The 19,503-nt window shown below is 41.1% G+C and overlaps 1 protein-coding gene and 1 long non-coding RNA gene across 11 annotated transcripts in view; one reads left to right on the top strand and one right to left on the bottom strand.

Moving 5' to 3' along the window:
- PARD3 (par-3 family cell polarity regulator) overlaps nucleotides 1-14,664 on the bottom strand; it is a 666,051-nt gene extending 651,387 nt beyond the window's left edge. For 6 of the 10 annotated variants that reach the window (XM_048837718.2, XM_048837717.2, XM_048837714.2 and 3 more), the window contains exon 1: nucleotides 14,480-14,663. In XM_048837718.2, coding sequence (XP_048693675.1) covers nucleotides 14,480-14,599 — 120 coding nt within the window. In that variant the 5' untranslated portion in view covers nucleotides 14,600-14,663. Of the gene's footprint in view, nucleotides 1-14,479 lie in introns of all 10 variants that reach the window. The other 4 variants (XM_048837722.2, XM_048837719.2, XM_048837721.2 and 1 more) reach the window with 2 other exon arrangements.
- A 101-nt stretch (nucleotides 14,665-14,765) lies between these two features.
- LOC142071221 (uncharacterized) lies at nucleotides 14,766-19,132 on the top strand. The gene is made up of 3 exons (XR_012667281.1): nucleotides 14,766-15,005; nucleotides 17,241-17,360; nucleotides 18,963-19,132. It is a non-coding gene; the product is annotated as an uncharacterized LOC142071221 (long non-coding RNA).
- The last annotated feature ends 371 nt before the right edge of the window (nucleotides 19,133-19,503 follow it).

Below are 19,503 nucleotides of genomic sequence, written 5' to 3' on the forward strand. Positions count from 1 at the left end.
TTAAAGTCCCTGGCAAAACTCCCATTCACTTCAATGGGGCTGAATTTCACCCTCCCCATATCTTTTAACCTGTACATTGTTTAAATATGGAAATAACTGACAAAAAATATGGATCTCCACAATGCCAGTTGACAGACATTTCAGAATATAGTCACATTTTAAACTCAAACATTAAGGGAAAAGACATTCACTTCAATCAGAAAACTCAGAAGCCAATTTCTGAGTGAATCTGAAATAGTTATTCGGCAATATGTCTTTGATACACACTTTATTGGACCACTCACTTCAACTTACCACAGCCCTAAGAGCAAGAAGGTGTAAAGTAGAGTGGACTGTTTCTCTTTGCTGGAGAGGCTAGAGGCATTATTTGTGCTTACAAAGAATGAAGACCATTACAATTACAGCGGACCCTCGCTAGAGTGCGAATCGCTATAGCACGGATTCACATACAGCGTGGTCCCGGCAACGGATCCCAAATTTAAATATTTAATTTGGGATCCATGGTAACGCGGTCCCCACGTTAATGTGGTCCCACGCATGGATCCCAAACCCCGCGTTCTAGCAAGGGTCCGGTGTATGATGTGTGCCCTTTCAAACACTACATTAAAGAGAACCTCCTGATCAATCAGTCAGGTGATGCAATAGGCCACTTACTGAAAGGCATGTGATTTGAAAGCTCTGCTGCATCTTTTATTCTTCAATTTAATTGCCGTATTAATTACACAGATTAATTAAAAAGTGGCTTTCACTGAAATGAAATTAGGGGTTGATAAAGTAACAAAAAATCCAAGATAATATTAACTTTTTAGAAAGCAACTAGTGGAAAAATGCTAAATAAAAAAACAATTATTCACAATATGTGCTATTTTCTCCAGACAAGATTCCCATTATTTTTAATAAAATGCAGCAACTATCACTACTATACAGTTGTTGGAGGACTGGAGTGACAACTTTAATGCCTTTTGTAATTGCAATGGCAAGTGCCACGTCCTAAAAGTTTCAAAAGTGACTAGTAAGTTAGCCCATCTTGAGGCAGCTATAAAGAGCATATTTTCACAATATCCTAAGCACCCACCTTCCTTCAAAGAAAAAAAATCCATCTGCTTTAAGGTGACAAAATTGGGGCACACAAAATCAGTACTCACTTCTGAAAATTTAGGGGCATGTCTCTCTATATAGTTGTCTCGAAGGCTGAAACAGCTTCTTCATATGCTACTTCAATCTAGTCTATCAGCAATACAATAAATATTATACTCAATTAAAAACACCCAGAAAATAGGTTGTTCATTTTACGAGATGGCCTTCAATGGTTTATAACACCTCAGTAAATAAATTTTAATAAATTTTCATTCAACTACAAATTGAATAATCCTTTCCATTTTACCTTGCCCCATTATATTCAAGACCACATAGGCACTGAGTTATTAAAGGGTAATGAATTTAGAACGACCAGAAAGACCACTTTCTGCAGCAAATTTTAGTCAAATACAATAACTGGCTTAATAAATGTTTACAATATACTTGAGACAGAGGACTAGTGTCCATGCATGTGCAATTACTCATCCACCCTGAGGGCACTCTCATAGAAGGGGTTTCCACACAGTTCTATTACTTCACCCCTGCATGATCCTCAGGAAGTGAGGCCATGGGGAAGAAAACAAATGATATGGGCTGTGGGGCCATCAATAACCTGATCGCACATAGCCCTACATCTCATTTTTATCAACCATGGACCACGAAAAAAGTGCACTATAATAACTAAGATAACTGAATTTTGATATCAGGCTGAAATATAGAGTGTTCGGAAAAATACTTAGAAGCTCCCTCTATTTGTTTAGACTTCTCCAAACGTTCAAAAAAATACAGCAGTAAATTCAAGTTAATTAGTTAATTTTCAATAGTAAACTTACAAGCAAAATTAATCTACGGTCAATTTAACATCCTATTAAACTGACCACAGATTAATTTTGCTTGTACGCTTACTTTCCATGTTTCAACTCTCTCTTTCACTCAAAATAGGGGTCCATTCTGGCAAAGGGAACTGCCTCAAGCACTCTTACTTCCACAGACAACAGGATCAGGTCCAAAAGCTTCATTTGGTAAAGACGGTTTATGTACTTAGCCAATGATACAATACCAAGTTTACCTATTTTAGCCTGGGTCTAAGGGCTTAGTTTGTAGGGCTCCACCTGGCCACGACTGCTGCATGATAAAGCTCAATGAAAAGTTTATGAAGTATTTACTTCACGGAAACATCACAATGGAGCAGGTGATGTTTTGCAAAACACTGAGCACAATTCCATTTTAAAAGCCTATTAGTAGCTGGCTTTGGTTTAGCAAACCATTATGTTCTTAATGGAGAGAGACTATTTCAATGCCAGAAACTTAAAACATACCATGGATATCTCAACAAATTGCACTACATTGCTCGGGCATGTGGGGTAGGAAATTTTGCAATGCAGATGCTGTCTAGGTGACAAAAAAGGTACCTTTTTTCAATCCTGTTAATTCCCTACACTTAATTCACAACCCTTCTGTGGCCTTTTTTCATCTAGACATTGAAAAAGATTCCTCCCCCCCCCAAAGTGTGTTAGCATAATTTGAAACACCTTTGAACATTCTGTGTACACACGGTGTAACACCTTTAAAAATCACATTCCCTGGCTGTATGGTAACCTGAAGCCTAAGTTAGATAGAGTAACACACAGCTGCAGAGTTAACGGTAACACTGAGCCCTTTGTTTTTTCACTTGATATTTTACACATTTTTCCAGCAGTTACTTAATTTAAAATGGGACTTCAAACTACATTTCCTTGAGTGGTCAACCATTACAAAATTGTAATAGACAATATCCATCAATTTGTGCTATAGAATGTGTTTTGTTTTAAAATTAAACATGAAAAAACTATTCCTGTGAATTAATATATCTGTATCAAAGTGTGGTTATCAATCTGAAGAGAGGCTCTGAAAATGGCATGAAGTGAGGTTCAACATTTTCCCCTCTGTTGCTGATCTAACTTCTCGAATTTGTTCGGCTTGAAAAATCAAAGAAATTTTTCTAGCATCCAGTACTGAAATTTCAAATCCAAGGATGAGTTTAAGTGTTCTGTTCTCACATCATCATCAGTGGAAGAGATTCTGCATGCTCATTTTAGCTAACAATTTTGTGATGATACACAAGGCAGAAGACATTTGAGCTCTTTTCTCCTCCACTTCATTAGCCTTCCAATGGCAACATGAGCAAAAACATCATCTCTTCCAGAAAAGTAAATAATATGCTTCAGGGCACACACAAGGCCAAATCTTTTACCCTCACACATTAAGTGACAGTATAGCCAAGTGATCCTTTCTGCACTTGCCATGGAGAAGCAGTTTGGAGCAGGGATGGGACATGGATAGTGAATCCACTAGCCCCAGCAAAAGTTGCCTGCATATCTTTGTGCTGAGTCATCTACAGAGCTGAGTTCTCTGGCTTGCAAGGGAATGATTCCTAAAAATCTTGCCTCCAACCAGAAGAATCACACCTGCTCCACCATGCCTGGGGCCTTTTAACAACATAGCGGAAAGTAGGGTTTTTTGCACAGAGAACAAATAAGTTAACTAACAAGACGTCAATTTGCTGACCATAACTGCACTTTACACTTCAGTGGGCTTTTCTGTGATCAATTATGGATCACAACTGCACAATATTTTCATCTTTCAACATTAGCCTCATACTCTGAGCTGAACAACAGTTTATCACCTCTCTGCTGCCAACAGGGTGATCCAAATTCAAGAGCAGGATAAAATTCTTGTGCCTTCAGAGCCTATATGCTTTACAGAGGTTAAATACTCATTCACTAGGAAAGGCTGCGCCACCATTGAAATTCCACCTCTGTCAGTATTTGGTAACTGGCTGCTTTCCCAATGCTTCCAGCTGCAGGCAAGCAGTCTTCACGGGGAGGCAACAGAGGAGAAACTGACAGCACATGCACACACAAAAAAGTACATTTTAAAAATGCAAACACTGTTCAATGCAACAGATTCTTGAAACCAAATGAGTTCAGATCTTGTTATTCCAGTTAGCTATTTTACTAATGAAGCCAAAGCAGCTGGTACATCAAATTATTATGAAATAAAAAAAAACTGATAGCAATCTATCCATAGTGCTCAAACCTTCAGACAGGTTTTTGTTTAAATCTATCATCACTCAGGAAGAGTGCTCATTTTTGAAAGTACCATTTCATAATTCATTAAATCCTTGCCCCTCTCCATTCAGAATAAACTCTGGAAACTCGAAATAAGTTATTCCTTTATCTCACATGTGTTATATGTACACATTGGTTTGTTATTGCATATTTCTCCTAAGTAGGATATTGCCACTGATCTTTAATAGAGAAGACATAAGTTACTTGGCACTTGTTTTGGGGGAATGAAGTAGTAATCAAGGGACTTTGTAAGCCGATACAAAAAAGTGGGGTACAGTGGAACAATTTTTAGCTTAGCAACTCTGGCTAATTTTCTTCAAAAAACGTGAAATCCTGACAATTATGGTGGACATATTTCCATAGCTAGAGACTCAGAATCTTCTTCTTACTGATTAATCAAAGCAGAAAGAAGTCCAAAAATATTTTTGAATTACTATTAGTTTCAATCTTTATAATCTTCTTCCTAATTAAAGATATATATTCACCCAGAAAGAAGACCACCACCACCCCCTACCCTCCAAAAAAAAAAAAAAACAAACACCATAAGAAGAGGGAAGTATTAGCCTCCAACTCCCCATGTAATGGAACCTGAACCTCTCAGCATCATCAACAGGCTGTGTGTGAAAGCATGTGGAGAGAGTGTGCACATGTAATGTAGTGATTCATTTCTTTCAGTAACATTTTACCCAAACCTCCCCTTGCCCAGTAACATTTTCTCTTTTTTAAAAAATTGTTTTGAAAGAAGTTTGTTACTAATTCCAATCTTCTCATCCCTGTTCTATGATAGATACCCCCATGTCTCTTCGTTTTGAATTCTGGAGATTGCATTTCACACACTCCCCTCCTTACCAGTTTTGTTCTTTCCTCCTTCAAGACTTAGACTTTAGCTCTTTCACTTTGTACATTTGTTTACCCATTTCATTCTTTTATCTTGTCTTGCTTCCATATAAACAACTTCTTTGCTTCCCTTCCTCTGCATTCTTTGAAAGGGAATACTCATTAGGGGGGCCCTATTCATGTTCTCATTACCTCAGTCCCTTTCTTTTTGCCAGCCTCCAGGGATATCCCATTTGTTTTCTTCCTCTCTTGTAGAACCGCATCTCTTCCTGAATGCATCCCTTTCTCACAGTTTTCCTCTCCCTACTTCCCACAGTCATTCTCCTTCCAGTACTTCCCTAGCCCAGTAAGCATGAAAGTCTTGCAGAGCCAGAGAGACAATGAACTGAAAGGCTAGACAAGTAAATTGCACTAGCACAAAGGAGCACACACGGGGGTATGGCTTTTCAAAAGATGGCCATAATAAAGCAGCAACTACCCAGGCTCTAATCCTACAAGGTTCTGGGCACCTTTACTTCCCAGCAACATCTGGACTGGGCCCACAATCAAAGTACTACAGTTCTAAAACTGTACCGCCCTCAGGCTGAAATGAGCTATCAGTACCTGCTTTCACTTGCATTTAAGGGCCCAGTCATGCAAGGTACTGCAGGTCATTATTCCCATCTAAATCAATGGGAATGGATACCCCTTAGCACCAGGGATCAGGAGTTTTGTACTGCTGATAGAAGTACTCTGTAAAGTCCCTACGGACACAGGTCATGCTGTTAGTAATGTCAGAATGCAATTTATATTTTCTGTACTGACACTCCCTAACCTAAAACTTCAACCACTCCTCTCTCTTTAGCAGTTATAGTACGAGAACTTCAAAGGCCAAGCACTCTACATTTTACAAGATATTTGGAGAAGGGACCAAATGCTGTTCACTTTTTCAACAGGTCTACTCACAGGAGAAAAGCTCATAGGTATTTAAAAGTCAACAGCTTCTAGGTGTTGGTTTCTCTTTTCTTTATGTGCTAAATGTTCCCAATGTTAAAAAAAAACACAAAGAAGAAACTGAAGTGGAAAATAAATAACCTTTTCTGTAACCAGTGCCTGTTAACATACAGTATATACAGCAACAAAGAGAGTATACAAATCTTCTTTGATCTAGCGGTAACATCTGGAAACAATTTTAGAAAACAACTAGGGCTACAGTCGAAAAATCTGCAACTGCTAAAATATTTTGATCAGTGAAAGAAACTGGATGTTCCCTGTTAGTTTGAAATTTGTCCATTTCTGGATAGCTTTGGAGTTGGACTCATTTCCCTTTTACTAGTTTGTTAACGACAAACATTACAAGGCTCAAGCCCAGCACTGCTTCTGAGCCCTTTTAAGTTAAATGCCCCTTCTCAGAGATCTGCTGGATAACGTAATTCAGCACTGAGGCAGTTTAATTTTTTATTTGTCTTCCAGCACCAGACTTGCTGAGCCATTACAGTGACTCAACCAACATTTTCTTTGTTACAACTGGGAGGGGTCATCATATACATACATACACACACACCAGATGCCCCAAAATACCTTTCAGAACTTCCTTAGACTGTACTACCTTCCCCCCCGCCCAACCCTTTTGGTTTTGTTACTGCTTGCAAAATATTTCTGAGCAAGAAGAGCTATGCAATGCTCTAGATTTATAGAAAGAAAACTCCATTTTATTTTCAGTGTATTAGGTCAGTACTGTTGCACATTTTATTCAATTTATATTTACATGAAAAAAGTTGCTTTCAGGGAAAAAATGTTTTCTTTTGAAGCAGCTGCTCACTGGCCTAAACAAAAGGAAATTTTAAGGCAACACGAACCTTATTGTCTATATCATCTTCATTTTTTCTTTTTCCTTTTAATCCAGCTTGTTTTGCCTAAAGTCAGTTTAAGTGTACTAAGATGCAAAGATGTCATAGTCTATGGCACAAATAAGAACGTGTTACTTCCAATGGCATTTTTTAAATAAACATCAGCAACTATTATTAGAAAGGTTAAAGTGTAGAGGACTATGAGATTCAAATGGTTTCCCGCTGGTTGAAGCCTATCACCTAGAACAGTGTTTCTCAACCTGGGGGTCATAAGACGGGCCTGGGCGGGGGCAGGTGTTAGAGGGTAGGAAGCAGGGCAATTGTCTGGGGACCCACAGCACAGAGGCCCTCATGAAGCTAATTTACGTGTTTCATCACAAAGCCACAAGCGGGGGACAATTTTTCTTAAGTCCAAAGGGGGTCACCAGCACAAAAAGGTTGAGAGACACTAGCCTAGAACAAGGAAGCCTGGCAACTCCCTACAACCTAAGTACGAACTTTAAACTGATCCTCCAAAGTAGATATAGTGACTGTTCCCCTTAACATGCTAAGTTCTTTCACAGCCCCCACCTCCCGAGCACTGTTTAAAAAGCTATGAAATACCATTAATAGATTCTGAATAGAGTTTATATATTACACACCGATGTAACTCTCAAACCATTTTTCCCACATGCTCAAATAGATTATTTCCTTCATAAAAGAATATGTATATATTAAGAAGCCCCATAATATTAAGTTAAATAATGTACACTGTATGTGTGGAGTTTTTATACTGTCCAGCTTAAGGAATATATTTATCAGATTGATAAAAAGATGGGTAGGCACCATACTTGTTAGAATAAATCCATGAAAATCAGGATGTTTCTCACAATAGTCGATCAGCTATATTCGTTATGAAAAGGACAGTCAAGGGTCCATCTATGTCTGCAAACTGTACACTTATATTTTTAAAATATTTATTTTTCCTAGTCTGTAGGGTGATGAACATGAACTTAATATAAACCAACACAGTGTTTCTTTCCTGAGACTGCAGAAAACTCCAACCCCTCTGCTCCTGCTTACAGCTTTTGCCAAGCAATAGAGCAAAATTAACAGTCAGTTCAGTTTCATTGCTTCTATTCAGACCCACCATCAGTAAAGTGGTCAAGAATCATTCTTACAGAACTATGAGCAGCCATGGAAGTACCCAGTCACTCAAATCAATCTTTGGCTGGGTGACATGGTAAAATTTTCAAGCATTGCACATCAAAAGTCAAATACTGGACAGATAAATTTCAGCCTCAGGTTATCAACTGAAATGAGTAGCGGGTTCTTTTCCTATTCTGAGGCTATCTTAGGGTACATTTATTTAGCTTTAAAGGAGGCTCAAGATTTATGCAAACACTGAATTAAGTGATGCCCAATAAAATCAGATTTTTCACTGAAGCAACTGAGCATTTGTCATGTCACTTTCTCCTGTGTGCTCTTACTGAGACACCAGAGAACACTTTAGGGTTAGAAGTGACTGTAGTGGTCCCAGCTAAGCTAGCCCTCATAAACCTAGGTCCCAGTTATGCAAAGTGTAGCAGCATACAGTTCCTGAGTGAAGCCACACTCAAGTCAGTGGAGTTCCATGCTGCCACAGCAGTCCATCCATGTACTACACAACGCAGCACCAGGACCCTAGAAATCATGGGCTGGTCTATATCACTAGGACTGAGTTTTTCAGTAATTATTTTGGGGGTGGGGTGGAGGTGAGAAACTGTTTTATGTTGCAAATATCAAAAAAGTGATGGAAATCAGGTATTTTTTTAAAGTCATTATCACTGTATCATAACAGACTATCTTTGAGGGATCAGCTTTTAAACAAACAAACTTATTTTGAAGTGAATGCATGGTTTCTGGTACTTTGTTTCACTTGTGCCACATTGCTAGCACTGATGAGCACATAACAGGAAAAAGTGCAGCACATTCACTAGGAGTACAAATTTCCCACACTCCCTGCCAATGCACTTCAGTTCTAGGCACAAAGCTGAAACTTTCAACTTTGGGAGGCCCAGCTCTCAAGTAGCTGAGACCCCATACCCATTTGATGCTTGACCTTTTTGCTTAGACAGCCAACAATGCCAGTTGTGGCATGTACTCCGATATCCACGAGCATTTAGGGTGCGAGATGACCAATGCACCTCACACAGGTGACCAAACAACTGTCAGATAGCAGATACTTTCTGTCACTACTGTCCCAGTGTGAATTTAAAACCGACAACTAAGCTTTGTTCCAGATGTTCTATATTACATCGCTATCTCCCACCAAAAAATTTGCTTTGATTTTCTGGGGGAATGAGGGAAAATAGATCTAAGGAACCATTCAAAGCAAGTCTAGAGCCTCATTTTCACTCTCAGACTCGTCACAATCTCTGAAAGTTTCTCTTAAAATCTTTAGGGTGCCAATAGGGGGATTGGAGATCTTCTTGCTACTATCTCAAGCAGGAGATTACCAGGTGAGATTCTTTGGCTTGTGTTCCGCAGGAGTTCAGATAAGATGCTCAAAATGGTCCCTTTGACCTTAATCTACCTATGAATCACTATTCCCTACCTGGCAGTTTTCAGTACTTTTGGTGGATACCGGCATTGTAGCCTCCAATGAAAGTACACCCATTTGATTCTCTCTCTCTTTGAGGTGTGCCATCAACCACTTGCTGTCTACTGGCCTCTGAAGTGGCTTTGTCTCTCTCAAGACTCTCAATGAAATATATTCAACTTCTCATTTACTCTGCACATTTACACGTCCAGTCACACACATCAAACGTTAAGAAAATAATCAACACATACAATTGCTTCCATCATTTTCACCTCCAGAATAACTGTGCATTATCTTTTTTATTGTAAACTTTACATTCTTTGGAAATATATAAACACTTACAGTGACAAAAATCAAAGACCAGGCTGGTAGAAATTCAAAAATGAGAACCAAAAAGGGACCTCATACCAAAGCCACTGTAGACTAAAAATACCCAACAGATAATCTGCTCCTCTTTAGAATACATGTCCCAGCTTCTTACAAACATATAACTAACTTTTCTGACAAATTTCAGAATCTTGGGTATTTAAGTCCATCTTTTGGTAAAGTTATTCAACTTGTTCAGTTGCTTGTGCCCTTATCTGTAGCAGTCCATAATACATATTTTAATCTAGTTACTGTGTCAAACAGTTTATTGGCATCAATCCATGTATTTCCTTTGAAAATCATACACACTCCCAAGATACTCTAGCTCTCAACTCATTATTCAGTTATATAGGCCAAGTCTTCTTGTTCTTTTTTCATAATTCATACCCTCAAAGTCCCCCTACAACATTCTGATTGCCACCCTCTGTAACTTTCAAACTCAAAGTCATTACTATAATATTGTGAGCAGAACTACACAAAAACTTCTGCTTTCCCCATAAGTAGGTTTTGGAAAATGTACCCATCACCTACTAGCCAGGGTAAAATGCACTGGTGCAAGTCATAGTGGTTTAGACCAGTGAGCGTTTCTTCATTAGGGGGTCTACATCAGTCAAATTACACTGATGTTACAATACCAATGGCTAAAATCCCAATGGAGACACAGCCTTAGAGTCTGCCAAACTTGACTGCATTCTCCAAAGAAAGATTTCTTCTTATCCTGGGCAAGTGGATTGTAAGCCCAGCTTACAATTCAAGAATGCATCATATTGAGAGCTGGGTTTGTTGGGTGGGTTTTTTTGTTTGTTTTAAACTCGTTGAGAAAAAGCAGTTTATATTTCAACTATACAACCTTTATTGGAATATTTTAAAAGATAGAAAAAAATGTTTAGACTTTTCATCACATCGGCATGGGGATGCAGTCCATCATACTAACAAGTTAACCCATATTTAAAGAGAGAGAGATTTTCCATCTATAATGGGAAATATTCACAATTAAAATATAAAGGGGACTGATTTACTCATTCCTAATCATCAAATGCAACTACAGAATGATAAAAGGCAATAACCGAAAAAAATGAAATGTGTTATTCATATGCTATTTAATTTTATTTTTTATTTTAATAGTAAGGGTTTCTTTTCTGACCCTAATTTCCTGTTTTTAAACAGGTGCTGTTTCCATTCCCACCACTTCGATTCAATTCAAATAATTCCAAGTGAGAAAAATAAAATTAAAATAAAGGTTAAAGATTAAGTTACACACTCAGTATTTTATGAACACATTTGCACACATAATTCCAAACAAGGTCTTTAGTGCCAGAATAACTCCATTGGTATTTCTTGATTTGTACAGTATGCATGTAGACGACTAGTGTTGTGTTGGCATATCAAAACCACTCTTTGTTTAGATCTACTGCTAGTCACAAACTGAAAACTGTGGAAAGAGAGCTAAGCTCAGTGTGGTTCTGATCCTGCAAAGCCTTACTCATGTGCTTTACACCCTGCAAGCAGCTCTGCTGAAATCACTCAGACTACGCACAATATGGAAAATTAAGCAGGTGCATACATTTTTGCAGGATTGGGGCCTATAGTCTCATGTAAGTGTTAAAACATTATATAAACTTCTATCAGATTTCTGCTTTCCTGCACGAGGCTATAACTGACTCTTGAGTAGTATGTTTTGGAAAAGTCAGAAAAACTTCAAATGATGTCAACATGATACCAAAAATAAATTTAAAAAAAAACATACTTGTTCCCTCAAATATATAACTCATTATATTCCTTGCCTCCTTTTCTTTTTAAAAAGTGAAGAGCTGTAAAACTGTTGAACTCCAATATAAAAAGACCATCTAATTTACACTAGAAGGGTGGGACAGTGACCATAAAGATCTGATATTACCATACCTCCATATTACTCTCTCATGAACATCCGCACTGTTACTTGGGAAACATTCGGTAAAAACTATATATATTTATTTACAGAGGCACTCATGGACTCAACACTATATTATCCAAGTGTCTCAATGGAAGATCTGCAATGCATATAATGTCAAACCTCACTTTCAAATTAACAGTAGAAAACCCTAAAAGAAAGGCCTGTGGTCTCAGTTGGGGTAGATTAGCATTTTCACAACAGAATTTCCACATAATAGAAGCCATCTCTTTGTAATTAACACCATTCCAACCCCACACAACTGCAACAAAGCTTACCCCCTGCAAAATACACACAGTAAAATAAAAAGCAAACTGGTCCTTTCCAAAACCCAAGATCAAGAGCTCTGAAGGCTAGGAGCGAGCAAAGTTGTAAATTATCTTTAAATAATTGATCTGTCAATATATCACATTTCAGAGGTTCTTAATTTATTTTTTTCCCATAACGTAGCCAAATAACACAGATCTTTTGTCATTGGCCCCTGCCCTTCATTTGCAAACATACAAGCAAACATCCTTCCCACTCATTCTCACGTAACTTCCCTGTGTTACATACTGCAATTTGCTCACATGGAAATATAATATTAAGAATGTATTTGTAGCTATCTTTAACGCAATTTAACAGCTGGAAATAAGAACATGATCCAGTACAATATGACCAGCCAGATATTCATTCCCAGACCAGTTTGGGAACCACAGATTTAATATAATGGTATTAATGTAACATTAATATTGTATAAATTAGGGACCAATCCTGCAAATGTTTACTGCCAGACATAGTCCCATTTAAGTGAGTAGCATTAAGCTCATCAGTCAGGGTTTACAGTGTTGTTTCTTAATTTTAAGAGTGCTTTGGGACATTGTCTTTTATTTGCATATGAAATGCCGTGCACATTAATGAAGCTGTATAAATAACTACAGTTGGTATATCGTAAAAAGTTTCACTGAAAGATGTCAAGATGCTATTTCCCTAGTCAATGCCATGTGACATTACACTTAAGAGGCATATTAAAAATACACTCAGAAGTAGTGATTGTCCAAGAAAAAAAATCTTCAAGAAAAAGGAAACAAAACAGGGAAACTTTGGTTGCCCCTTTTCCAATACCAGTCATGGGTTTTCTTTGGAAAAAACCCATGCACATAACTTCCAATCCACCAATGCTAATGTCAACAGACTTTAAACTACAGCTTGGTGCAATTTCAAAAAATCTTGAAGTAACAATTTCTAAACTGAAACTCTGCAATCAAGTCCTGCACAGAAAAAAAATTTCAGAAAGGTAAAAAATAATTCATACCCAACTACTTGAGCAAAGTTAGTGGCGGGGTGGAGGGAAGCACTAGCCAAAATTTCATTAAACTGACTGGTCTTTATCAAATAGGTCTGGGAATTAAGTTGATCAGAAATGAAAAATGTTTTGCAGCAAAAAAGTAAAATATTGTAAGTGTATACAGATGGGCAGATACAATTGTTTGTAAATGATTATATTTAATCATACACCAACACCATATAGAAACTGTTCCAGACAAGTTGTAATTATTATTAACATCACCAAAAAGCAAGTAGGAAGTCAATTACATTTCCAAACATAAAGGTAATGGATATATTTCCAGCACAGAGGCTCCCTACACTGTCAACTTTTTTTCGCAATAACTGGAAGAGTAAACGATTCTCTGTGTTGACATGAGCATTTCTGACACAGACAAGAGGGCATCGACTTGCTGTGAAGAATGTGCTGCTTCACATTAGTGATCATCCTAGCAAATAATCCAACAACACACTCTTTAACCCATCACTAACTTTTTTATTCTGCAGCCCATCCTCTTTCCAGCACCTTTCTGTTCTCCGGTAGTGCAAGGGACATACTACTTTTTCAGATATAAACATTAGATGCCTGTTGTTTTGTGAACTCCACACATTTCACTGCTCTTTTCCTCCTGGGCCTGGAGCAGCCGGGAAGCCTGGGGCTAGATTTGAACTCTTTGCAGTAACTACTGCTTAGGAAAGAGAAATCATTTTAAAGGAGACTTGCTTTGGGGATTTTAATTTTGTTCTGTTTCAAACACCAGGCTTTGAACAAATATAACAAAACCTAAAGCATGCGGTTACACAGCCTTCTCCAGGACAATTAAACTACCAAGATGTGACCCCCGAAGTGACAGCCAATATCCCAGTTTGTATGGACCTGGTGCACTTAGGGTGTATGCAACCAACAATAAGAAAAACGGGGGGGGGGGGGGAGGGGGTTCAAAAGCACACCTACAAGAGGCTTACTTGCTCGTTACAAAATAGTAACGAACAAAGAGTTCAGGCCCCAAAACACACAAGTCTTTGCGACTGTATCTCGCTGCCGGATAAATCTCAGCTCCCACCGATGGGTACAAAGAAGCCATGTTCAGTTAGCAGCTCCTTTCACACAGACACACGCTCCCTGTCCCCAGGGCCGGGCCAGACAGCCCAGCAGCGCTTTCAACTTTACTGTCAGGAAAACTAGACCGCTGCCCCCAGGCGCAAGCGGAGCTTCTGGCCCAAACTCCCCGCGCTTCTTCCGTCCCTGGAGCTCTCCGCCAGGTGGGACACACAAACTCCCCTCCTCGCCCAGGACAGGGGGGCTGCGGAGACCAGGCCCCTCCGGCCCCATGCCCAAGTCTCTACCCAGCCGAGCAGCCTGCACCTTCCCCCCTTTCCAGGAAGCGCCATATTGATCCCAGGCGCCCTCTCCCTGCTCCGGCTGCTCCTTCCCCCGCTCGCTGCCCCGGGCGCGCACCCTCACCTTGGCGATCGCCTTCTTGTACCTGGTCACCGCTTGCTGGATGAGGCTGAAAACTTTCATGTTGCCGTCCCCGCAGGGCACGACCACCCGGGTCCGCCCGAAGCACACCGTGACTTTCATCCTGCCCCGCACACGCTGCCCGCCCGCCCGCGCTCGGCCCCCGGCTCCGGGCGCGCCTGGCTCTGCGCCCCCCGCGGCCAGCCGCCAGCACCGGGCAGGAGCCCGGCCCCAGGGAGGGCGGCGGCGGCTGCTGCTGCTGCGGACCGGCCGAGTCCCGGGCCGGCGCTGCGGGGGCCCCGCTCACATGCTCGGCCGCCGCCGGGGCGGTGCCAGCGCTCGCTGCTGCCTCTGGCCACCTGTTCCGCGTCTCCTCCTGCGCGCAGCGAGGCGGCGGCCGCGGCGGCGGCTCACTCCCATGCGGCGGGGGAAGGGCCGCGCTGTCTCCCCGCTATGGCCGCGCAGGGCATTGCCGCTCGCCCGGCCTCCGGGCCCGGCCCTCCCCCACCGGCGGCAGAAGCGGGGCTGGGTATGGGGCTGCGCCTCCTGACACATGCCCGGGGGAGCGGGGAGGGTCACGGGGGCGAGCTCGGGGGAGGGGAGAGCCGGGAATAGGGCCGAGGCCCATGGGGCGCTGTTTACGCGGGACTCTCCTAAGGGCTCTGAAAGAAGGAGGCGGCCCCACAGCCGTGTCCTTGCCGCAGTGGGGAGCCCTGCTCAGCCCCCGGCGCGGGTGATTCGTGCCTCGTTCGCCCTACAGCGCTTTTCGGCCCCAGACCTCTCTGCCTCCCCCGGGCTATCCCTGCCAAGTCAAGCTGCAAGCAGCCAGAGGGGGAGAGAGGGAGCCCAGGCTAGCAGTAAGGGGGCCTGGTGGGTGAAAGGGGCCCACTTTGACATCCCCCACCACTTCACCTGGCGGGGGCAGGTTTTAAACCTCCGCACCCCCCTCCAGGTGCCTCTCTTCACACCCTCGCTTCTGCTGCTTTTAGGTGCTTTTCCCAAATTCGTGCTTTTCCCAAAATGTCAAGGGCCTGTTTTGTCCAGGTGGGTGCAAGCTGCGCCACACTCACCTCTGCCTAGGGGCCCAGGGCCCTGGCTCCTGGAGGCACCTGAGTGTAGCGGAATCTCAGCTTTCATTTTAAACAAGCTCCCAGCCCTGGTCCTTGCAAAGAAAAGCTTGGAAACACATGATATGCGTGTAACAGACTACCCCATGCATCTCTATGGGTGGGGGTGTTAACTGCTGGGGGGGGAACCTAACTACTCCCAGCAGAGGACTCCATGTATAGCAGGAGGAGACAAGTGCAGTTGGCTATTAAGCAGATGCACTCTGCTCCTTCTGAGGGAAGGGGACCGATGCTGATGTTCCTGAGTGACCCTGCCTCTTGGAAGGGGGGCACTGTCATTCCATGTGGGGAGCAGGGCCATGACACAAACGTGGGCTGTAGGGGTGGAGCCATGGTGTGCCTACCTCTTCAGGTTGCTTTCATCAGCCACCCACTCTGAAGTCAATTTCTAGCCTGATTTTTGCATGTTCCAGACATGTCAGGTGAAAGAGTCATAGCAGCCACTTTTGGCAATTTTTGCTGGCAGACAAAAGGCAGGGCGGACTGGAACAATGCACAGGAGCACACACACAAACTGGATCAGTGTGGGCAGATCCCTGTTGACTTCAATGGGTGTTCACCTGTATCGATCCAAGTGAGGTGGGGATGGAAGGAGCCACGGACAGAAATTCTGTTTCCTGCCCCCAAGGATCTTTACCAGATCCTAGGTCCTCCTAATTTCCCACCTTGTGGCTTATCAACAAGAGGAGCAGCTATACCTATCTGTTGACTCAAAGCAGTCTCCCAGCACTCTAAGGCTGCTCTCAGTCGTCAAGACTGGGAAGTAGAGAACCCTGAACCCCAAGAAGCTTGGTTAGTCAATACAGACATAGGCCAAAATTTACAGCAGTGCATGGGGAAATGAACCATCCTCCCTTTTGGTGTTTTCACAGAGTCACCATACGAGACAGATGTGGGAGTACAAGGAATGAGACCATATTGGTCAGCTTGATAGGGAGCAGCATGAGGAGAAAGCACAAAGGTGCTTGTTTGAAATGTTAACACCATGGGCCGATCACAGCAGAGTGTTAACTGCTCAATAGCAAATGAGACGATAATTTCATAGATTCCAAGGCCAGAAGGGACCATTGTGATCATGTAGTCTGACCTCCTGTCTAACACAGGGCATAAAACTTCCCAAAATAATTCCTAGAGCAGATGTTTTAGGAGAACATCCAATTTTGATTTAAAAATTCTCCATGATGGAGAATCCACCACAACCCTTGGTAAACTGGTCCAATGGTTAATTACTCTTATCACTAAAATTTACACCTAATTTCCAGTCTGAATTTATCTAGCTTCAACTTCCAGCTATTGGATCACGTTATACCTTCTCTGCTAGACCGAAGAGCCTATTATTAAATATTTTTTTCCCGCTGTAGGCACTTATAGGCTGTAATCAAGTCACCCCTTAACCTTCTCCTCATTAAGCTAAATAGATAGAGCTCCTTGACTCTATCACTATAATGCATGTTTTTTAATCCTTTAATCTTTCTCATGGCTCTTCTCTGAACTCTCTCCAATTTATCAACTTCCTACTTGAACTGTGGGCACCAGAACTGGACACACTATTCTAGCAGCAATCAGACTAGTGCCAAATACAGTAGGAAAATGACCTCTCTACTCCTTCTTAACATTTCCCTGTTTATGCATTCCAGGATTGTATTAAGCTCTTTTGGCTGCTGCATCACACTAGGAGATCACATTCAGCTGATTATTCAACACAACCCCCAAATCCTTTTGGAGTCACTGCTTCCCAGGATAGAGTCCCCCATCCTGTAAGTATGGCCTAGATAAGGATGACAGCTGTCCATAAAGGTCCTTAAAAGTGAATACAAGTGCCTTATGTTTGATGCAATAGAGAAGGGAGAGCCAGTGGACGGATGCAAAGAAAGAAGTGATATGGTCAAAGCAGTGGGCTGGGGAAATGACTTTCCACCAGCATTCTGCATGGAGATGAGTGTGGCAAGATTGCATTTGTCATGGCCAAAGAAAACGGATGTTGCAGTAATCAAGACGTCAGATGATCGGCTCTTCATAGCTTTTGGATAAATTATTTACAATTAAATATTCTCTACATAGGCACTACTTCTGTAGAAACTATATGTTCATAATATTATATCTTAACACTTTAAGTACTATAATATGTATCTGGTATTAGCAGATTTTACTACACTAAGTTCCTGACATGTTTCTTTTCTCAGTGAGTATAATGCTTTTGAAAAGTAATCAGATGGCAGTCCTGTAAATTGAACCCTTCAACCCACCCAACAGGTAAAGCCTGGACAAAAGCTATGTAACCTTTTCTACAGCCCCCTGCCAATATGTCCACCTCTGATATTGAGATAGCGCCTCTTGAAGGTGAATGTCCTTTCCCACACCCACTGAGTTACTGGCCTGTCTGCTGATACAGCCAGTGAGGATGCCAGGTTTGATCCCTACCCCCACCACCACCACCTACCTGGGAGCCTATGCCACACCCCCTGAAGTTGATAGAAGTCTTCTCCAGTGGGCTTTGGACAATCAATTCATTTCACACAGGCAGTTATCCTATGGTAACTTTCATCCATTACCAACCTGTATTGGATTTGAACTAGTGATGTAGTAACTGGAAACTATATCCCTCTGTGTAAGAGGCAATGTGTCTAGGGACAGGTCTACACTTAAAACACTGCAGCAGTGCTCTCTAGCATTTCGGTGAAGACGCTACCAATGCCAATGGGAGGGCTTCTCCCATCAGCATAGTTAATTCACCTCCCCAAGGGATAGTAGCTATGTCTAAAGGAGAATTATCCCATTGATTTAGCACTGTCTACATGTGGGGTTAGGTCAGTTTAACTATGTTGCTCAGGTGTGGATTTTTCACACCCTTGAGTGATGTAGTTATACTGACTTAATTTCCGAGAGCAGACCTGGCCTCGTAGTTGCAGTAGGAGACAAGCACCTGGAAGTTCTCTCTCCTAAAGGACTGACACCAAAGTGTGGTGTACATTTAACCTCTCTGTACTTCAGTGTTCCCTTAATTAAAATAGGAATAATACATTTCTCATAGGAATATTTTGAGGCTTACTTAATTAATGTTATTCAGATAATTAAATAAAAGTTTCTCTCTCTCAGATGCATACACATACAAAATATTATATATCCCATTACTCTGATCTGTGTACTGCCATATTATATTTTTACCATTTGTTTATTGTGTATAATTTTTCACTTTTATGAAATATAAAGGTAAGATTTAAGAAATAAAACTGAAGTAAACAGTTCACTTATCCCAGACATATGAGCTGTAAATACATTCCAATTTTTTTTTATAGCCATGATTTATTCTTTAAATCTTTTCAAGTTTTCCATTAACCTGCTGCTATTGTACTTTCCAGGTGATCGCCAGAGCTGCTGGGAAACATGCGGAGAAGATGGAAGAGTGATAAATCATTGGTATAATAGACATCAAAAGAGAAACTTGCAGAAGCAGCTGCAAAGAAGCAAAGTCAGTAGAGCTACCCAGAGTCTCTATACTTAATAAACAGTTTTGTAGTGGTTCAGTAAATTTTGTAATGTGCAATGTTATAGTCATTTCCATTATCTATTGAAACTAGGGCTGTCAAGCAATTAAAGAAATTAATTGCAATTAATCGTGCAACTAATCACACTTAATAATAGAATACCGTTTATTTAAATATTTTTTGATGTTTTCTACATTTTCAAATATATTGATTTAAATTACAACACAGAATACAAAGTATACAGTGCTCACTTTATATTTATTTTTATTACAAATATTTGCACTGTAAAAAGCAGTATTTTTCAATTCACGTAATACAAGTACTGTAGTGCGATCTTTTTATCATGAAAGTTGAATTTAGAAATGTAGAATTATGTACAAAAAATAATTGCATTCAAAAATAAAACAATGTAAAA

Source organism: Caretta caretta, chromosome 2 (genome assembly GCF_965140235.1).
Source record: "Caretta caretta isolate rCarCar2 chromosome 2, rCarCar1.hap1, whole genome shotgun sequence".
In the NCBI taxonomy this organism is placed as follows: Eukaryota; Metazoa; Chordata; order Testudines; family Cheloniidae; genus Caretta; species Caretta caretta.